General features: G+C 42.4%; 3 protein-coding genes across 3 annotated transcripts in view; all 3 read left to right on the forward strand.

The window, feature by feature from the left end:
- LOC133967010 (myosin light chain kinase, smooth muscle-like) overlaps positions 1 to 11,758 on the forward strand; it is a 32,047-nt gene extending 20,289 nt beyond the window's left edge. The window contains exons 21-36 of the mRNA XM_062402168.1: positions 1,273 to 1,320; positions 1,502 to 1,629; positions 1,749 to 1,905; positions 3,964 to 4,154; positions 4,244 to 4,355; positions 4,471 to 4,503; positions 4,684 to 4,774; positions 4,948 to 5,151; positions 5,388 to 5,605; positions 5,869 to 5,992; positions 6,290 to 6,442; positions 6,524 to 6,647; positions 6,726 to 6,816; positions 6,898 to 7,026; positions 7,579 to 7,691; positions 7,870 to 11,758. Of these exons, the coding sequence (XP_062258152.1) occupies positions 1,273 to 1,320; positions 1,502 to 1,629; positions 1,749 to 1,905; positions 3,964 to 4,154; positions 4,244 to 4,355; positions 4,471 to 4,503; positions 4,684 to 4,774; positions 4,948 to 5,151; positions 5,388 to 5,605; positions 5,869 to 5,992; positions 6,290 to 6,442; positions 6,524 to 6,647; positions 6,726 to 6,816; positions 6,898 to 7,026; positions 7,579 to 7,691; positions 7,870 to 8,025 (2,072 nt within the window). The 3' untranslated portion in view covers positions 8,026 to 11,758. The remainder of the gene's footprint in view (positions 1 to 1,272; positions 1,321 to 1,501; positions 1,630 to 1,748; positions 1,906 to 3,963; positions 4,155 to 4,243; positions 4,356 to 4,470; positions 4,504 to 4,683; positions 4,775 to 4,947; positions 5,152 to 5,387; positions 5,606 to 5,868; positions 5,993 to 6,289; positions 6,443 to 6,523; positions 6,648 to 6,725; positions 6,817 to 6,897; positions 7,027 to 7,578; positions 7,692 to 7,869) is intronic.
- A 1,742-nt stretch (positions 11,759 to 13,500) lies between these two features.
- On the forward strand, positions 13,501 to 14,936 carry LOC133966970 (olfactory receptor 10J5-like). Its single transcript, XM_062402109.1, has one exon. The coding sequence runs from the start codon at positions 13,501 to 13,503 to the stop codon at positions 14,443 to 14,445; it is 945 nt and encodes a 314-aa protein (XP_062258093.1). The 3' UTR covers positions 14,446 to 14,936.
- A 626-nt stretch (positions 14,937 to 15,562) lies between these two features.
- ube2g2 (ubiquitin-conjugating enzyme E2G 2 (UBC7 homolog, yeast)) lies at positions 15,563 to 20,228 on the forward strand. Its single transcript, XM_062402170.1, has 6 exons — positions 15,563 to 15,722; positions 16,578 to 16,613; positions 16,851 to 16,896; positions 18,930 to 19,048; positions 19,748 to 19,888; positions 20,003 to 20,228. The coding sequence occupies exons 1-6, from the start codon at positions 15,680 to 15,682 to the stop codon at positions 20,113 to 20,115; spliced, it is 498 nt and encodes a 165-aa protein (XP_062258154.1). The 5' UTR covers positions 15,563 to 15,679; the 3' UTR covers positions 20,116 to 20,228.
- Positions 20,229 to 21,670: the final 1,442 nt, after the last annotated feature.

The following is a 21,670-nucleotide window of genomic DNA, read 5'->3' on the forward strand; positions in this document are numbered from 1 at the left end:
ACCTTTATTACATATCAAACATTTAATGAATGAATGAGTTAATAAATAAATAAATTAGTCTGTGAATAAAGAAACTATATAGAACAGTAGTTCATAATTTTATATTTTAATAAAAAGACAATAATAAGAACATTTGATAGAATATGTATCCATCAATAAATACTGCAAATTAAAACTGGATTAAAACTTCATTAATCAAATTCAATCTTGAAATGATTAGAACAATAATTCACCAATATCTGCACATGAACATGGATGATGATAAAAAGAGGAGATGTAACACAGAGTAAGACTGGTTTCCGTTTCAGAGGTAACTGGTATTTCAGCTCCTCCGAGTCGTCTGCTGAGTTTTACTCACAGGTCTGAGCCGACAGCGGAGGAATGATGTGCTGCATGGCCCCTGGCCCACGCTTCCTTTTAAGGCCTGGTTTCCCTGACTCGTCTCAGGCTTCGCTTCACACCAGAGAATCAAACCGTCTCCATGTAGGAGGCGGACGACCCTGTGGACACACAGACTCAAAGCGTGTGATTGATGGAAGATGATTTAACAAACTTCACGCTTTGTAACACAGACACAAACTGGGGTCACGTTCATTCTCTAATAATGACGGAGTCTCCACTTGTGTTTAGTTTGCAGCAGTCATCCGTGTTCAAGTACACAATCAGAAAGATGATTGGAGCGTGCAGGAAGAGAAACGTGCAGCACAGCCAATCACAGAGCAGCTCACCCGGCCAGGTGCACTGAGTGACCTCACAGGACAGAATCTGGGTGTCCGCCCACCCGGCTCGCCACTGTCCATAAATCAAACGCTCCTTAAGCTGTGAGCACAGAGTTGGTTGGGATCCAGACACAATGACACAACTTTACATTATACACCGTGTGTGTTATCAGGCTCCGCCACCATGGAGAGCTCATACACTTTGCTCGTCAGGAAACCCTAACCCAAGGCTTCGGTGACCTCTGACCTTTAATCTGCGTCTGGTTCTGGCTGCTGATTTGCTCGTTTGTTACAGCAGATAAAACCAAACGCTTAAGACTGAAACTGGACTGCCCATGTATATTTAAATATCATCTGTGGTATGATCCAGGATGGACACACACACACACACAAACACACACATATGCTGTAACGTAACATTTTGCCCATATATGGTCATCAGGACTCTCAATGGGATCAACTGCAGGAGTCATCACTCTGTCTCACATTCTGCTGCTGCCTCTGCATTGCAACTCCAAGAAGTGATTGATTGACGTGTCTTTGTTTCCATCAGGTGAAGCCAGGATAAAGAAACCAACTCCCAAGACTCCTCCAAAACAAGGTGACCCACACACAGCTGTTAGCAGCTCATGAATAAACAGGAGAGGAAGGAGTGTAAAGAGATCATCATGATGTAATCTGCTCATTATAAACAACAAATCTATTTTAATTCATCCATTCTTTCTTTTCCTGCTTTCTTCTCTTCTCCTGATGGATTATTAATTATTGATGTGTATCGTCAGCTCTGCCTCCTCAGATCCTTCAGTTCCCTGAGGACATGAAGATCTTGGCGGGAGAGAAAGTGGAGATCCTCTGTACGTTCTCTGGAGCTCCGCCCATCAGCTGCACCTGGCTAAAGTTCAGGAAACCAGTGGGTCTCACACACACACACACCTTCTGTGGTGGTGATGATTTTGTATCTTTATGGAATCAACACCTGATAAACTACAAATCACAGATGTTTCAGCTTCAGTGTGTGGGTGTGTTCAGATCCAGGAGGGCTCGGCCGACATCTCCATCAACAGCGGTGACGGCAGCAGCAAACTGACCATCTCCAGCGGCCAGCAGGAACACTGCGGCTGCTACACCGTGGAGCTGAGGAACAACTACGGCCTCCGACAGGCCGCCCTCAACCTCACCATCGTCGGTAGGTTGTTATCAGTGGTTATTAATGGTTTTTATCAGTGGTTATTGATGGTTGTTATCAGTGGTTATTAATGGTTGTTATCAGTGGTTATTGATGGTTTTTATCAGTTGTTATTAATGGTTTTTATCAGTGGTTATTAATGGTTGTTATCAGTGGTTATTGATGGTTGTTATCAGTGGTTATTAATGGTTTTTATCAGTGGTTATTAATGGTTGTTATCAGTGGTTATTGATGGTTGTTATCAGTGGTTATTGATGGTTTTTATCAGTGGTTATTAATGGTTGTTATCAGTTGTTATTAATGGTTTTTATCAGTGGTTATTAATGGTTTTTATCAGTGGTTATTAATGGTTGTTATCAGTGGTTATTGATGGTTGTTATCAGTGGTTATTAATGGTTTTTATCAGTGGTTATTAATGGTTGTTATCAGTGGTTATTGATGGTTGTTATCAGTGGTTATTGATGGTTTTTATCAGTGGTTATTAATGGTTTTTATCAGTGGTTATTAATGGTTGTTATCAGTGGTTATTAATGGTTGTTATCAGTGGTTATTAATGGTTGTTATCAGTGGTTATTAATGGTTGTTATCAGTTGTGATTAATGGTTTTTATCAGTTGTTATTAATGGTTTTTATCAGTTGTGATTAATGGTTTTTATCAGTGGTTATTAATGGTTGTTATCAGTTGTGATTAATGGTTTTTATCAGTTGTTATTAATGGTTTTTATCAGTGGTTATTAATGGTTGTTATCAGTGGTTATTGATGGTTTTATCAGTTGTTATTAATGGTTTTTATCAGTGGTTATTAATGGTTGTTATCAGTGGTTATTAATGGTTTTTATCAGTGGTTATTAATGGTTGTTATCAGTGGTTATTAATGGTTGTTATCAGTGGTTATTAATGGTTGTTATCAGTTGTGATTAATGGTTTTTATCAGTTGTTATTAATGGTTTTTATCAGTGGTTATTAATGGTTGTTATCAGTGGTTATTGATGGTTTTATCAGTTGTTATTAATGGTTTTTATCAGTGGTTATTAATGGTTGTTATCAGTGGTTATTAATGGTTTTTATCAGTGGTTATTAATGGTTGTTATCAGTTGTGATTAATGGTTTTTATCAGTGGTTATTGATGGTTTTTATCAGTTGTTATTAATGGTTTTTATCAGTGGTTATTGATGGTTGTTATCAGTTGTGATTAATGGTTTTTATCAGTGGTTATTAATGGTTGTTATCAGTTGTGATTAATGGTTTTTATCAGTGGTTATTGATGGTTTTTATCAGTTGTTATTAATGGTTTTTATCAGTGGTTATTGATGGTTGTTATCAGTTGTGATTAATGGTTTTTATCAGTGGTTATTAATGGTTTTTATCAGTGGTTATTAATGGTTTTTATCAGTGGTTATTAATGGTTGTTATCAGTGGTTATTGATGGTTGTTATCAGTGGTTATTAATGGTTTTTATCAGTGGTTATTAATGGTTTTTATCAGTGGTTATTAATGGTTTTTATCAGTGGTTATTAATGGTTTTTATCAGTGGTTATTAATGGTTGTTATCAGTGGTTATTAATGGTTGTTATCAGTGGTTATTGATGGTTTTATCAGTTGTTATTAATGGTTTTTATCAGTGGTTATTAATGGTTGTTATCAGTGGTTATTAATGGTTTTTATCAGTGGTTATTAATGGTTGTTATCAGTTGTGATTAATGGTTTTTATCAGTGGTTATTGATGGTTGTTATCAGTTGTGATTAATGGTTTTTATCAGTGGTTATTAATGGTTGTTATCAGTTGTGATTAATGGTTTTTATCAGTGGTTATTGATGGTTTTTATCAGTTGTTATTAATGGTTTTTATCAGTGGTTATTGATGGTTGTTATCAGTTGTGATTAATGGTTTTTATCAGTGGTTATTGATGGTTTTTATCAGTTGTTATTAATGGTTTTTATCAGTGGTTATTAATGGTTGTTATCAGTTGTGATTAATGGTTTTTATCAGTGGTTATTAATGGTTGTTATCAGTTGTGATTAATGGTAATAATGTTATTATTGTTTAAACCCCCTCAGATAAACCTGACCCTCCAGCGAAGGTTCCGGCCACCTCAGATATCCGGCGGGCCAGTCTGACCCTGTCGTGGTACGGGCCGACCTACGACGGCGGCAGCGCGGTTCAGTCGTACAACGTGGAGATGTGGGAGTCCGTGGAGCAGCAGTGGAAACACCTGGTGTCGTGTAACAGCACCTCCTATAACATCCAGGTGTGTAGCTGCTTTGACTCAACGTCACATTGTTCTTGAGGAAAGGAAATGTTTAAATAAAGTTTAGATAACATTTGTTTCGTCTCCAGAACCTTCTTCCTGAACGTCAGTACAAGTTTCGTATTCGGGCGGAAAACATTTATGGCGTGGGCGAGCCGAGTGCGGAGTCTGAGCCCGTCACGATGGGACTGGTGGACGACGGTCAGTAAAGTACACAGAGTAAAAATAAGGTCAAGCTCACAGCTGAGCTAAAGTCATGTGACTGAACTAACGCCACTCACTGAACTAACGTTGCCGCTGTTTGATTGGCCGACAGAGAACCAGGACGAGGCCGAAGATGAAGATGAAGGTACAACTCCATCCACACAACACAACAACACAATTCCTAACACATAACATCGTAACTTCAGATCACATGAAATTATGTTACACAAACTCAGAGAAGACAGAGAACCAATCACAAGATGAAATTCCTTCTGGTCATGTGACACGACAGTATCGGTGACCTCTGACCTCTGTGTGTGCTCAGACTTGGAGAAGGAGCCGGACTACAGAGACGTTAGCATCCGAGCAGACGTGAAGGTGAAGGAGCTATACGACGTGGAGGAGAGACTGGGAACGTAAGGCTCCGCCCACTCACTACTCATCCACAATGCACCAGTTTTTCTATAAAAAACTATAACAGCAGCTTTAACCTGTTTTTACAGAGAAAACAGAGTTTGGTCAATGTGAACACAGGAGAACCTGGTTTAAACTTTGTGTCCTGATGACATCACAACTGTTCATGTTTTAGGGGAAAGTTCGGTCAAGTCTTTAAACTGGTGGAAAAAGCAACGAGGAAGGTTTGGGCTGGAAAGTTCATCAAGGCTTATTCAGTGAAGGACAAGGACAACGTCCGGCATGAGATCTGCATCATGAACAGCCTCCATCACCCCAAACTGGTCCAGTGTATCGATGCCTTCGAGGGCAAGTCCGACATCGTCATGGTGCTGGAGATGTACGTAGAGACTCTGATGATCGTTGTTGAACAGACGTCCCGTTGATCTGCCATTTGATTTCTTCATTTTGTAGTTTCTGATAAAGACTGAGACCAAAGTAACACTGACCATGTTTCTCTGTTTTTCTTCTTGACTATTTTTGATGTTATAGTTTTTGAGATCTCTCTTTAAATGATTATTCATTAGACTCATACAGGTCTATGTATCTCTTCCACTCTGGTGCGTATGTACGTAGGATCTCCGGCGGCGAGTTGTTCGAGCGGATCATCGACGAGGACTTTGAGCTGACGGAGCGGGAGGTGATTAAATACATGCTGCAGATCATCGATGGAGTCAACTTCATCCACAAACAAGGCATTGTCCACCTCGACCTCAAACCTGAGAACATCATGTGTGTCAACAAAACCGGCAGCAAAATCAAACTCATTGACTTCGGCCTCGCCAGACGACTAGGTACAGACTTCCTGCCTGTGGTTGTGTCTCTTTGTGGTTATTTTGCCAATGTCAACAAATTACTTATTAAATAATATTGGTCTCATTGTTTTCCATCATTGTCTTAGTGTGTGAGACATAAAAAGGTCAATTTCTTGTTGATTCACAAAACAATCTTGAAAATACTTAAATTAAGAATGAATTAAATACTGAATTAATCTGATTCAACATGTTGTCGAATTCGATGAAGAAATAATCTTTGACTCTTTTTGTGTCGTGGACAGAAAATGCTGGAACTCTCAAGGTTTTGTTTGGGACCCCGGAGTTCGTGGCCCCCGAGGTGATTAACTACGAAGCCATCAGTTATCCCACCGACATGTGGAGTATAGGAGTCATCTGTTACATATTGTGAGTACTTGGCTGTACTGACGCTGCTAGCATCACTTCATTTAGCTCACCTCCATGTTGTTAGCTTAGCCTCACTTTAGTGTTGCTTCTTCAGCTTCACTAGTTGTTTTTACTTCCACAATTATTCATGTGCATCTGTTCTTTGTGTTATTTTGTTTCCTGCCGGAAACGGGCTAAGACCTGCCCTCACCACACCTCTGATTGGCTTACTCTGAGTCGGATTAGCCAATCAGAGGCAGGGGAAGGACGGATGGTCCTTGAAATATTAATAATTTTGCCCTTTGTTTGTCTTCTCAGGCTCAGCGGTCTGTCTCCCTTCATGGGCGACAACGACAACGAGACTCTGTCCAACGTCACCTCGGCCTCGTGGGACTTTGAGGACGACGCCTTCGATGAAATCTCCGACACCGCCAAAGACTTCATCACCAGTCTGCTGAAGAAGGACATGAAGTAACAGACTCATGACACCAACAGGGAAAAATAATCACACAATAAATGAGTCAGACATGTTGAACTGTGTTTGTCCATCAGAGCTCGGCTGACCTGCGCTCAGTGTTTCGATCACCCTTGGCTGAAGCAGGACACCAACACCATGAAGGCCAAGAAGCTGTCGAAGGAGCGGATGAAGAAGTACATCCTGAGGAGGAAGTGGCAGGTAGACACAGAACATCGTGTTGTTACAAGAAAACAATCTAAGGTGGTGTTTGTTTTACCGTCTCTTCTTCTGTGGTAGAAAACGGGTCACGCTGTGCGAGCCATCGGCCGCCTGTCGTCCATGGCCATGATGGCTGGAGTCAGCGCCAAGAAGGGTTCACCCACCGAAGGTCTGAGCCGGCCGCTGCGTCCTACATCTGCTGTCAGATGATAAACTGAGAACCTAAACGTTTTGTTCCGTCTCTTTTCAGAGGACAATCAGTTCCTGGAGTGTTTGGAGTACGAGCAGAAGACCGAGTGCAAACCCACTTTCAGCTCCGTCATCAAAGACGTGGAGGTGGTGGAGGGAAGTGCCGCTCGCTTCGACTGCAAGATAGAAGGTCGATAAAGAATTATATATGAGTATATCATAACGAGTAAACTGAGCAGGTGTGAGCAGATGTCTCAGTTCAGAGAACGAATGAAGAGAGCAGCAGAAGGTTCTTGTAAATAAAGATGAACAACATCTAGATCGCCCCCTGGTGGCTACCTGCAGTATAGGTTAATTAACCCTCCTCCTCCGTTAGAAAATGGGATATGGCCAAACTAAAGAATCCTAGTAGACATGGTGGACCGACTGGTTGAGAGCATGGCTCCACTCCACGTTCACCACTGCTCAGACCCTGACTGTTATTGACATCTTCGCCACAAGATGGCAGCGTTGGTTTCAGAGATATTTCAACTTCATTTCTGGAGGAAAGACGTGTCGTCTGATTTTACAGTTTATTTGAACTCAATCAATCCATCAGATTCACATATCCCAATTTGTCTCGTAGGCCATAACAAGCTCAACTTACAAAGTGATTAAAGACTTAAACAAGCCAAATCTTATTTTCACAATCGTCACGTTCATTAATGAAATGAATGTGTCCTCATCATCTCTGTGTCTCCAGGTTTCCCTGATCCAGAGGTGGTGTGGTACAAAGACGAGCAGCCAATCAAAGAGACCCGACACTTTCAGATCGACTACGATGAAGACGGAAACTGCAGTCTGGTCATTTCAGAGGTCAGAGGTCATATTACTCACACACGCACACACAATGTCCTTCACTTTGACTTCAGGTCTACTTTAAAAGAACTGACACTGAGGACATTTTCCTGGACTAATACTCAAACCCTGTGGTGACTGACTGTGGTTGAGCTCTCAGGTCAGATCCTCACTGTTCTTCTGACATCACCTGCAGGTGTCGGGCGACGATGACGCTAAGTACATGGTGAAGGCGGTGAACAGTCTGGGGGAGGCGACCTGCTCCGCTGAGCTGCTGGTGGAGGTGATGGCGGGAGAGGAGGAGGAGGAGGAGGAGGAGGAGGAGGAGGAGGAGGAGGAGGAGGAGGAGTAAAGAAATGACCATCTTGACTATCATAGGAAGAGGAGGCGGAGCTCAGCAGTTCTTCAGCCTGTCAGACCTGAGCAGGAAAGTAATGACCCATTCGTAACAGGTTGTGATTGGAGGAGCTGGAGGCGGGGTTTGACTCACCAGGTTTCACTGTGGTTGTGACTGAAATCTCTCACTGTTCACACCTTCATTATATTAACTATATAACTATATAATATATCTATGTCTTCTATATAGAGACGATACATGAGGTCATCGAGAAAACACAAATACTCTCTCAAGTGTAAGACGTAAAACCACAACAGCAATGTCGGCTGGTGAAAAATCCCACTGTAAATTTGTTATGTTTATTTCACAATTAGTATTTATATGTGACCATCGGTTGTGAGTACATTTTACAGGGTAATGGCGAAGTCACTATAAAGCGATAAGAGGGAGTTCAGCCTGTGTGTCGACAGGTGGACCAACACAGACGGGGAGAAACACCGCCCTCTGGTGGAGAGTCCCTCTTTAATCATGAGCATTTAAATAAGAGTCGGTGCCAATATTTAGCAACACAAAGTCCTTTTCAAGTAAGAATTCATTGATAACAGCTGGCTCCCATCCACTCCCATGTTAGACCTCTGTGCGGGTCACACCGGAGGCTGAAGCGCCGGGCAGCGAGCGTTTCGGCGTCGAATCGTTTGTTTTACGTTTGACGTGAGTGTATCGCGACAGGAAACACACTAAAAAATGATTTTAAACAATATTGATGAAATATTTTATATGATATAAATTATCAAATATGCATCCCATACTTTGTATTCACCTTCTGTTGTCCTGGAGTTTTAATTTTACCACTTTTACCGAACACATTATTAAATGTCCCCCCCTGCCCATCCACTACAGCCACACAAGCAGTCACAAAGATAAAAAGAGAGAGGGGGAGCTACGTATTCTCCACATAGGCTTGAGTGCAGAATACGTAATTTACCCTCGACACCCGACATGTGACGGAGCAAACAGCGAAGTTCTTCAACATGGATGATACTAAATTAATAATTGAAGTGGAGAAGTGCAGTGAGTTGTATGATCCTCGGAACATGTTGTATAAAGACAACACCAAGGAGGACACATGTTGGGACGCTGCTGCAGTTAGTGTTGGAGCTACATGTAAGTGTGTTCTTGAATACTACTGGATCAACGGGGGAAACTATTAGCGCTGTCCTGTGCTTCAGCGTCGGGTGTGAACCCGGCGTTAGTCTCACAGGTGTGATTTGACCTGCACGGTTCTCTGTTAAACTCCGCCCACCTGAAACCTGAACAAACTCCGCCCCTCACATTCACCTCTGTTCATCTATCTCCTCAAACAACTCTTTCTTAAAGAACTTTCTTAAAGAACTTGACACGAGTCTTAAAAACACGTTTCTGTGGATCGACTGGTTGAAGAGACACATTGAATTGTGGGAGTTGTAGTTTCGCTCTATGAACAGACTCAGCTTCTTTGGTGTTAAAGATTTTTAAGAATCATGTTTCTGAAGAAATATGTTGATGAAGAGTCGTCACACGCACACGGACTCAACATATTAAAGACAGCTCCGAGCCCTGGCTACAGACTGTTTATAAATGAAGATGAGTCCAGGTGAGGAAGAGGAGGGTTCGATGGAGGGTGATGAAGATGAACAGAGTCAGGTCACCGAAGAACAACAGACTTGAGACAAAGAACAGAAGCTAATCATGTTAGCATTGCAGCTAACACATTGATAACATTAGAAGATGATCCATGTGTTAGTGATAAACTACGACTGGATATTAAATGTAATTAACGTAACTAAACATTGGCTACTAAGAGCAGGTGAGTTGATTCAAATAGTTCGAAGCCTCTGCATAAATACAGGAGGCTAACGAACATTTGCTCACTGTTAGCAGACATATATGTCCAGAGCTAGTTGATGTTAGCCAACAAGCTAACACTGACTAGCTATCTAGCGGCAGAAGTTTGAAACAATTTAAAAGTTTTAACAATAAAATTACATTTGTCCAGAATTTGTATCTCAGATCAGTTAAAAACAAAGAAACGGTCGTTGTGATGAGCTGCAGCGTTACAGCTAACTTCACAGAGCACTAAGATGTATACGTTTATTCAACTCACAAGCTAGCATACATTAGTTCAATAGTCTTTACTGTGAAACAACTTTTACCCATCAGAATAAACTTATTGGTTAAAAAAACGAGAGTGAATTAGTCATCGTTAAAACGGATGTAGCCCTAAAGCTAACATCAGATAGAGAGCTAACTAACATGAGCTAACGACACTGTGACTGATGTTAGATTCTTTTTTACAGAGGATTTTAGCTAGGTTGAGATACTAACATTTGTTAGCTAACGTTAGCACAGCAGCTAATAAACAGCTGTGAGGAGCAAATTAAACTTAGGACGACAATCGTTGAACATCCATTGCAAAAGCGTGGTGGGGCTTCTGGGTAATGGAGTCCTCTAAATGCCTGAATATTGATGTGACCTGACTCTGTTGATATGAAGATAAATTTCAGTGAGATGTTTGTGTCGAAGACTCAGCTGCTGATTTTAATGTTTTCAGCTGAGAGACGTTGAATCGTCAGTTTGTCTCTTTCCTTCTGTTTGAGCACTTCTCTTTATGTCTCTTCGTATTTTTGGCTTAAACAGCTAGCAGCTAACAGCTAGCAGCTAACAGCTAACAGCACATCTGCCTTACGACATGAGCTGTTAAACACGACACTTTAAATGACGTCTGCTCAGTTTCTTCCGGACGTTTGTATCGTTGTGGGTGAAGTCGTTTTCTTTAAAGACACAGAGCTCACACTCTTCAGGGAGCGTAGGCTTTAACTGAAGAGCTCTGGATTCATCAGAGAAAAACATGTTCTCATTAATATTAACATCACTGAGAAATACTTAAATCATAAGATCTGATCGTTCTGTGAAATTATAAGATAAAGTTTTGAATTTACATGAAATCTCATCAGTATCTGTAATAATGACGTCTTTATGTCATAATGTGTCAGGAAACCTCTCAGTGTCTCAATGTTATTCAGATTTATGATGTGCTTCAGTTTGAGATTTCAACACGTCTGACAAAACGTTTTAAAGAAAGATTCTGGAACAGAGTTGATTTGATCATCTCTTTGGATTAATTGTGTAAATTCAAATCTTCAGGTGCCTAACCATGTCCCCTCCGTGTGTTGGGTAGAAACCAGACGTGATTTAAACGTGTGTGGCGTGTTAACTTGTCATGTCCACACTAATGTCCAAGTCGTATCTTTGAACATGTTTTTGTCACATTCCAGCTGTTTGTGCTTTAATCCATTTATTTAAAATCTTTTCAGGCTGATTCAGATTTCAACCAAAAACCAAAGAAGTGTGTTGAAACGTCACACGTGTGTGTTAGTGTGTGTTTGTGTGTGATCATCTGTTTAACATACCTGGGCCTGTTTGTGTGTTCGATGGAAGATTTTTTATTTTTAGACTTATTTAATGCACAGGTTTATAATTATAATATTATCATTTGTCTTGTTGAAGATTCAGCACTTAATTTGTCACAGTTATTACCCCCCCCCCCACTAAACAACAGTGACTCACAGCGACTGATCTTGTGTTAGATGTATGTAGATTCTTTTATAGATATATATATATCAGTTGGATGAACAGCAGACGACATGTATGAGAACACTACGACTGTAGTTACTCACAGATACCAAATAAATTTTTATCACCAAACAAAGTCTGTGTGTGATGTCATCAAAGCTCAACAAACACATGACGGCCGCAGAGACGCCTGGACTCCAGCGCATGTATAACGTTTATATTTGTACTGTAAACACGGAATATTTTCATTGAAAGAAGTCAATGACCAGCTGACAGGTGAGGTGTGTGTGTATGTGTGTGTGTGGGTGTGAGAGAGTAGCTGGTGTTTGTAAACACCTGGTCAGTTCATTAATGAGGTCACCTGAGATCAGCTCGTTAAGCAGCCTCATTAAGACGAGCAGCTCGTTAGTCCAAACAGTCTCAGGACAAACATGGTGACATCATCTCCCTGTTGTTTATCCCAGCTGGTCGTCTCTGTGACCTCTGACCCCTCGTACCTGTGGTTCAGTGCAGGAGAACGAGGAAACCGTGGCTGAAAGGTTCTAAACGGAACCCTCTGATAGAGACAGGAGACAAAAATACATAAACACACAAACGTCTTCAGACTCACAAATGAACAACACAACAAACTGTAGCTGACCCACTCTTCATGTTGACTAATGGTTGTTAGAACAATAATGACGTTCATGTCATAAGAACATGGTTGGCTCATCACATGTTAGCATTAGCTCGTCCCAGTGATCTCCCAAAACAGCAACATGGCGTTTGTTTGGTCGGGACAGTGCTCATCATCAGAGTTAGCTTACCTGCTAACAGTCTGCTGTCTTATGAGCTCTTAAAACATATCAATGGTTAGTTCATGTTTATTTATAGAAACCATCAAACTAATTGTTTATAATAGATTCAGGTATTAAGCGAATAAGTTAACGACACACAATCATCAGATAAATGATTTGAATAGTTCACATTATTAAACCTTAATGTAAGAGAGGAGAACGTTCAGACTCAAACACGTTAATGTTTCATTCACTTTTAAAAACTCATCTGTAAATAAACATGGACGACATGACAGCTTCATAATCTGAAGCCAAAGTGTCTCCATGGCCCCCTGGTGTCAGGCTGCAGTATAGGTCATTAACCCTCCTCCTGCATGGACCAAACTAAAAAAGTAGACGTTAGATACATGTTTATTTGTTTGTACATTATTTACTGTAGTTGTACATTTCTCTGTCTTGTAGTTTTCTCAGTATCGTGATATTTGGTTGCACATTTAAAACCACAAAAACAAAAACATTAAAGTTTGTGTAGAGGATTATTTGAATTGAGGCTAAATTCAAACCTTCGGTTACCGTTAAAAACAAACTAAACTTGTTTTTACTAAGTTTGTGTTTGATAAAGTTTGTATGAATTTGTGTTGAAGGAGGGTTTGTTTGATTTGTTCATTGTGTTTCCTCAGTTTGACTTAAGTAAGTGAACAGATTAATAAACTGATTAAATACCTGAGTCAGTACATTCATTGATTTTTACAAACATCCAGACTTATCATAATGGGAATAATTCAAATTTATTTAATACATATTTGAGCCGATTTGATGGATACGTGTTAATGAGTGTTTTCTTGTTCACATACAAACATGTTGATGATTGACACTTGAGTTAATGAGCTCCACTGAGGATGAAGAGTCTGATAAAAGCAGCAGAGACACAGAACGTTGACACATGAAGAAGACATGTCCTGCGTCCACCACGTGTTCCCCATGGTGTGTCTCATGTTGTTAACGTGTTCACTCTGATGTTTTCACTCGTTTTGTCACTGTTGTTTGTTCTGATGTTTCACTGTTGAACCCTCTGACGTCACTCTGTTCTCTGTACTCCACTATGACGTCGAACGCGAGCTCGCTGGCCGATGTGACGTCAGTGACGCTGTACGGTGTCGCGCAGCTGTTTGAGCACCGCTGGATCTTCTTCTTCGTGTTTTTTGCGCTATACGTGTTCGTGCTGGTCAGTGACGTGCTCGTGATCTACGTCATCTGTTCTCAGCGCAGCCTCCACCGGCCGATGTTCGTGCTCGTGGCCGCGGTTCTGTTGAACTCTCTCGCCGGCAGCGCGGCCTCTTTTCCGCGGCTGCTGTCGGACCTGGCGTCGGGCCTGCGGCAGGTGGAGGTGCCGCGGCCGGTGTGTGTGAGTCAGGCCTTCGTGATGACGTCCCTGGGGTCGTCCAGCTTCATGCTGCTGGCCGCCATGTCTCTGGACCGCTACTTGTCCATCTGCCGCCCGCTGCGCTACGCCGCGCTCATGTCGCGTGCCGCGCTAGCGGCGCTGCTGCTGCTGTGTTTCCTGCTTCCCGCCGCTCTGGTGGGCGGCGCAGCGCTGCAGGCGGCGCGTTTGCCGCTCTGCCGCACTCGGCTCCGCAGACTTTACTGTGACATGTACAGCTTCCTCAGTCTGAGCTGCGGCGGCGGGGCCGCGCTGCTGCTGCAGGTGTACGGCCTCCTGTGCTCCGCGGCCACCGTGCTCGTTCCCGTTATCTTCGTGCTCGTTACTTACGGTCGGATCCTCTTCATCTGTTTGCGCGACTCGCGCAAATTCAGCAGCAAAGCGCTCCAGACGTGCGTTCCTCACCTGCTCGTCCTCGTCAACTACTCAGTCACCGCCGGGGTCGAGCTGCTGCAGCGTCGCCTGCAGGGCGGGAGCGAGCCCGAGACCTCCGTCCTCAGCTCCTTGCTCGTGGTCATTATTCCCACCGTGTGTAACCCGCTGGTCTATGGACTGAAGGTGAAGCAGATCCTCACGCCCCTGAAGAGACTGCTGAGGATCAGCTGATCCAGATCCAACCACACCTGGATCGAATCCCAATCCACCAACATCTGGATCGGCTGATCCTGATCCACCCACGCCAACATCTGTGAAGAAATCGAAACAGTTTTAAACTTAGACTTTAACTATTTTGTGCCTTTGTGCCTCAGCAAATATCAAAAGAAATCATTCACATATAATAATTAATCTGGATGATGTTCTCCTGCACGTGGCATCTATTGCACTTCTGTCCGTCCTGGGAGACGGGTCCTCACATGGCTCTCTCTGAGGTTTTTATGTATTTGTACCTTTTAAAAGGTTTTTAGTAGTTTGTCCTGACTCTTGCTGAAGGTTAAGGACAGAGGATGTCACACCCTGTTAAGGCCCTATGAGACGAATTGTAATTTATGAATATGGGCTATACAAATAAAATTTGATATTGATTGATATAAATGTCACATGCCAGTATTATTGTTTTAAATTTCTTTAGATCATAACATTTGTTAAATTAATCTAAATGTTGGATGCTATAAAGAGATCCATTTTTTTAATACATGTAACTTCAATTAAAACAATAATATGTTGAATTATGTTATGAATGAATTTGATTTTTAATAATTGTTAATGAAGTGATGATATATAATGTAGATATTTAAGACAGAAAATAAATTGAAGCGCCTGATGTTGTGTGTTTTGTGTTTTCACTCAGGCAGAATAATGAAATGTTCCTTCAGATTTACACATGCAGTCCTCCCATAGTCCTAAAAACTGATTTGCATAATTTGGGCAACTCTTCATTCCATTATTTTGGGATAAGTTTTCCTCTAATGTTTTGACTTGTGATTTCTTCCACGAGCACCAGGGATTTAATCTTCCAGACCTGTAACTGTAGGTCCTTGATGGATAAAACTGGTAATCTGATTATTAATCGGATTATTTCTTGCTGGTGAGTCAAGATTTTGAAACTTTATTATTTTAAACTTTATTATTGAAACTTTATTTATTGAAAAATATTATTGAAACTGTATTATTTAACCTTTACTATAAAAACTATATTATTGAAACTTTACTATTTAATATTGTTCAACGAGGACACGTGGAGTGGACCTCAGTCCAGCAGGTGGCAGCACTGCGGCAGGCAGCTGCCGGTACAGACCCATGAAGAAGAGCTTGTGCGCTTGCGCAGTCGTCAGAGCGGAAGAGACGCAGAGGAGCTCGGAGTGTTTTTATTTCTGTTTCTTTGAGTCTCCGGTGAAACTCGATGGCCGGAACCGCGCTGAAGAGACTCATGGCGGAGTATAAACGTGAGTGAGCCGAACCTCCGCGTCCCGACACCGGGAGACAAACTTAGCGTCAGCTAACAGGCTAACTGCTAAGCTAACAGGCTAACTGCATTGAAAAACACAATTTAACGTGTTATTCCGCGACACTGTAGCCTGATGTTTAGTGATTATCGATCGGAAGTTAAGGTGTCTCAGATCCTGTCAGAACGTCACGACACAAATATCACGTGACTGCAGCTACAGTCACATTCTTATTGAAACATGAAGTTAAGGTGATTTAAACTCGTGTCGTAGAAAGGACGAAGTGCTTTACGGCTCTGTGGGAAACACGAAGTTTGTTCAATGTTAGTGAGGAATCAATATCTAACCAAGTTCAACTGCAGTGTAGATTAAACTAAGTTAAGTGCTAACATGTAAACTTAACTAACTAGTCATCTCCTTTCCTAACCACGTAATCAGTTCCTTCTCTCTCTCTCTCTCTCTCTCTGCGTGCTTGTGTGTCTGTTTGTTTAGAAACAGCAGTTTGGGATGCATATCTATATCATATATTTAAGTTTTTTTGCCCATATAATAGAACAGATATTATTCAACTAGTCCCCAAAAAATATAAACCATAATTCAGTCCTATCTCTTATTGATCTGTGTACATTGAATATAATTTCCTGTTAATTTCCGCACAAGAGCAAATTCCTTTGTCCTTTTCTCCTCGTTTCATAAAGGATGGGTCTCTGTTTCCTCTGCTGAAGGAGACAAGTTAGGAAGCACCAGCCCTGTCTAACCTTTGGGTCTCAGTGGCTTTTACAGCGAGTTCAGGGTACAGAGGGTCAAAGGTCAGGCCTGATGGTTCAGTCTAACCTGTGTGTGTTTGTGTTTCAGAGCTGACTCTGAATCCACCTGAGGGGATCGTTGCAGGTGAGAACTTCTAACATGAAATCTGATCTGAGGTCACATTTACACCAGGACGAGTGTCATGCTCTGTCCACACGATTGCCATGGTAACACCTGGTGACCACACATCTCTGGTTTACTGTCTCAGTGAAATTATCAATACTATTAATAAACACAACTCAAATTGAAGGTGAAAGTAAAACATGTGATGTCATCGTGAACAGGAAGTAGAATCAGTGAATGATGATCTTCTTCCTGCAGGTCCAGCCAATGAGGAGAACTTCTTTGAGTGGGAGGCCCTAATCATGTGAGTACACACTCTCACATTCGCACACTCTTTCTCACACACACACATACACTCTCACTCTCACACACAGTTAAGTGAACGGTCACATATTGGAGATCAGTCGATGCTCAGGTGTCCACACGCTTGTCAAAACGTCAGTAGTGACCAGCAGGTGTCAGTGTTCACCAACCACAGGTTCATTGGTCAACCTGATTATTAATTCATATATTGATGTTAGGGATGTAACAATTCTCTATGTGGGTGGGTGTGGTGTATCCAGAGTTCAATCCCTATATTTACAATTCTGTTTCCATCTCCCCCACAAACCCAGCTCAGTCCAAACATGAAATACAGCAGATCTTCATAAACCAGCATCTCAGGAAAGTAAACAGAACGAGAAGAATCACTTCTCTAACAACAGTCTTCTTATATACATTACATTACATTACATTTCATTTAGCTGACGCTTTTATCCAAAGCGACTTACAATAAGTGTATTCAAACCCAAGGGTACAGACCAAGGACGACAAGAATCAAGAAAATACAATTTCTTCAAATAAAGCAAAACTACAAAGTGCTATAAGTAAGAGCCATTTAAGTGCTACTAAAGTGTTAGTTTCAAAAAGTTGTTAGTTTTTTTTTTTTTTTTTCTTCTTCTTTTTTATTCAAGGTAAAGTCGGAAGAGGTGTGTTTTTAGTTTTCGGCGGAAGATGTGTAGACTTTCTGATGTCCGGATGTCAATGGGGAGCTCATTCCACCAATCAGGAGCCAGGACGGAAAACAGTCGTGTTTTTGATGATTGTTTAGCTCGCAGTGAGGGAGCAACGAGCTGATTGGCCGAAGCAGAGCGGAGTGAACGTTTGACCAGGTCCTGGATGTAGACTGGACCGGATCCGTTCACAGCATGGTACCAAGTACTAGTGTTTTGAACCGGATGCGAGCAGCCACTGGTAACCAGTGAAGGGAGCGGAGGAGAGGAGTAGTGGGAGTGAATTTAGGTTAAAAACCAGTCGAGCTGCTGCATTCTGGATGAGCTGCAAAGGTCGGAGGGCAGTAGCAGGTCGACCTGCCAGGAGGGAGTTACAGTAATCTAGACGTGAGATGACCAGAGCCTGGACCAGAACCTGCACCGCCTTCTGAGTGAGAAGGGGGCGTGTCCTCCTGATGTTGTACAGCATGAATCTACAGGACCGTGTTGTTGCAGAAATGTTGGCAGTAAGGGAGAGTTGGCTGTCGAGTGTTACGCCCAGGTTCCTAGCCGTCTGAGTGGGGGTTAACACAGAGTTGTCAAAGTTAATAGTCAGTATACAATACGTTCATGGCATCACGGTACTGTTGTTGGCAGCTCCAGGGAATCTCCACAGGGATAAATCATCCAAGGTATAAGAGGATCCTGTCTCACCTCCACACTCATGGCTGTGAGGGTCCACAAGCCGTTCACTGTCCCGAGGTCCGACTTTGATTATTAGGCCGTTTGCACCAGAGGAAGAAATATAAGTTCTACATCAAAAATATTTGTGTTTAAAAAAAAAAACTGAATCCAATTCAGTCCAGGTTAAGATAAATATTAATAAAACCTTAGAATCTTTGAAGTGTGTAGTGTCTAGTAAGGATTGTGTGTGTAGTTGATGCTGACAGCAGTGTTTCTCAGTCTTTGTGTGTGTGTTACATCTTCTTGCAGAGGGTGATGTCGGTGAATCATCATTATGTGTAACTGAACCTGATCTTGTTGTTGTTAACGTGCCACCAGCTTCAGCATGCCCTTCAATTTAACCAGAGACTCATTCGCACACATGCACATGCCGTGACGTCAGTGACATGATATGAGCTCTGCAGTGATACAGGATGTTTTTCTAGAAATAACCTGCAGATAAACGTCAGATCAGTTCCTCACTTTTGGACTGAAAACACTGATCATGTGACTACACATCTTAATGCTCTACGTTTCAGTTGTTTCACACCTGCAACTACCAAGACTCACAAAGTCCTGGAACCTATAACATGACCCGTGTTGTTGTGTTCTCTAACCGAAGCTCTCTGTGTCTCTGCTCCAGGGGTCCTCAGGACACGTGTTTTGAAGGTGGCGTGTTTCCTGCCTTGCTCAGTTTCCCCTCTGATTATCCTCTCAGTCCTCCAAAGATGAGGTTCACCTGCGACATGTTTCACCCCAACAGTAAGTTCACCAGTGCCACCAGGTGGCAGCCGACCCTTTCTTGACTTCATTGATTGTTCTGATTGTTTCTTTGATCAGTTGTTAAATCGTCTGAGTGACGTCAGAGGGGTTCTGTGCGTCAACAGAAACGTTGTTTTTATTTGTCATGTGACCATGTGGACCAGAGTCATGTGACGTCTATTCACTGTAGCAACAGAAGCCTGCTGAGACGCTGTTGGTCTCGACCATCGTCCCACCTGTCGCAACACGCCGCCACATGTCGTTAGCGTGCTGTCATTAGGGCTGTGATTATTGGACAGCAGTCTGAGGCATGATGTCACAAAGTGTCTGAACACGCTCCGAGCTGATTAGAGGACTGGAGGCTCGCTGCTGACCTGTCATCATCTTCATCAGCAGCAGCAGCAGCAGCAGCGTGCACCTGAACTGAAATTCCTGTTCTAACTTTATCATTTGATCCTGAAGCATGAAGAAGAAAAGCAAACAGGTGAAGCTCCATGTCCCATCTGCTAGCATGGAGGCTGTAGCCAGCCACCAGGGGGCGATCCAGGGGACACAGGAGCTGTTATTATTCACAATCAACAGTGAATTAATATCTAACGACAGTGGAGAGAGAGAAAAATCTAAACTTTCAAGTTGAAATTTTTCAAAATAAAAGCCTCAGTTTTCAGACATGAGTAATTTTGAGTCTGTATGTTTCAGTCTATCCCGACGGCCGGGTGTGTATCTCCATCCTTCACGCCCCAGGAGACGATCCCATGGGATATGAGAGCAGTGCAGAGAGGTGGAGTCCAGTCCAGAGCGTGGAGAAGATCCTGCTGTCGGTGGTCAGTATGTTGGCAGGTACGAGATCCATCGCAGCTCATCATGTTTGTGACAGAAAAACAAAGCATTTAAAAGTGTTTTCACAATACAAGCCATGATGCTCTTCCTCTTCCTCCTCCTCTTCCTCTTCAGAACCGAACGATGAGAGTGGAGCGAATGTTGACGCCTCTAAAATGTGGCGCGAGGACAGAGAGCAGTTTTACAAACTCGCCCAAAAGATCGTACGCAAGTCACTGGGCCTTTAGAGATGATGTCATCACCCTGCAACAATGATGACACCACCCTGAGATGATGATGTCATCAAACTGAGCCGAGCACTCTGTTGGTTTTAGTACTTCGTCCCCCCCCCCCCCCCCCCCCCCCCCCCCCGCCGCCTCTGGTAACAACCCTCCACATCACCATGGAAACCCAAACAGAGTCGTGGGTTATATGCAAGACTACCAAACACGCGTCATGTGACCATCCCCATGATGACGTCACCACCACCTGTATGGATCATACCACACCTGGACGACATGGACGATTTAAAATTAATCAGTAATCATCTATAATTAATATCAGGACCGATGTCATGTGACCTCTGGCTCCTCCTCACCTGTAGGTGAAGCAAAGTGTCGGAATCTGCTCGAGATGAATCTAGAGAAACAGAACCAGTTGAGCTCTGTGGCGCCCTCTACAGGATTCCTCCAGCAACACGTCTGCTGCAGAGACGAGTTCGTCAACCATCTGCAGAGGAGACAACCTACTTCCTGTTAAACACGTGACCATTCACATACTGTGTGGTGTAGTGTGGGCGGAGCCTGAGTGTAATGACATCTTCAGCTGACCAAGAGGAAGCGTGTGGACGGAGGGTTTCAGAACATCTGGATCAGCCTTTCCATAATCTACCATTTACGTTCATTAAATCATCTAATTTATTAAGTCAAATGCTGGTAAAGGGAAAAAAAGATCTTCCCTCAAAATAAAAGATTAAAGTTTGATCAGTAACAGGAAGTGTGGGATCTGAACACGAGTCGCCTTCAGGTTTTATCATGATGAGTTTCTGCTGCTGTCGTGTGAAACCTTCCACGTGACTCTACGCACTTTATCTCTTCCCATTGACCCGAGAGCTCCCTGAGGACAAGTCTGCTTTTACATTTCTTCTTTTAAAATGCGTCTTATTGTTATTTGTCTGGTTTTTGTTGAAGGCGACGACAGACAGGACGAGGGACGTTTTGTTTGTTTTAAATTGTTGATTCTAAAGTTCTATCAAATAAACGAAGGAAGAGAAACTGACGAGTGTGATCTGGTTATTTCTTAAAGTTTCAGCGGAAAATGTCCGAGAGAACCCCAGAGTGAAGCCAAACTATCTAGATCGCCCCCTGGTGGCGGGCGGCAGTGTAGAGATAGAGATAAGATATGTCTTTATACACCATAATTATACACTCAGACTTTTCATACGTTCACTGATCAACTTTATTTAAGAAAGCTATATGTATGTGATGTGTTGCTATAGTAGCTGTCTCGTTCAGAAACATTAAAAGTTTCTTATTTCACTGAAGAAAAGTGCAAATGTTAAGTTGTTAGTTCCCCGCAGGAGGATCATGGGTATTGTAGTATCTGCAGACGTGATGGTGAGATGAGAAGAATCAGTGAGTTCATGTCTGAACCTGAACAAAGACGAGACACAGACAAACATGAGCTGCTGACGCTGTTATTAGCTGCTCTCTGTGGTTAAATGACATTAGCTGCTGTATTACACAGGAGGGCGTAGTCCCACTCTGCACTTTGTCAACACAGATCATGCAAAGATAAACAGCA

The sequence above is a fragment of the Platichthys flesus genome, chromosome 13, assembly GCF_949316205.1.
Source record: "Platichthys flesus chromosome 13, fPlaFle2.1, whole genome shotgun sequence".
NCBI classification, from domain to species: Eukaryota; Metazoa; Chordata; class Actinopteri; order Pleuronectiformes; family Pleuronectidae; genus Platichthys; species Platichthys flesus.

Coding starts and splice junctions, on each gene's coding strand:
- LOC133966970 (XM_062402109.1), top strand. CDS start 13,501: ATGACGTCGAACGCGAGCTCGCTGGCCGATGTGACGTCAGTGACGCTG.
- ube2g2 (XM_062402170.1), top strand. CDS start 15,680: ATGGCCGGAACCGCGCTGAAGAGACTCATGGCGGAGTATAAAC. Junction 15,723..16,577: donor ACTCATGGCGGAGTATAAAC/GTGAGTGAGCCG, acceptor TTTGTGTTTCAG/AGCTGACTCTGAATCCACCT. Junction 19,889..20,002: donor GGTGGTCAGTATGTTGGCAG/GTACGAGATCCA, acceptor CTTCCTCTTCAG/AACCGAACGATGAGAGTGGA.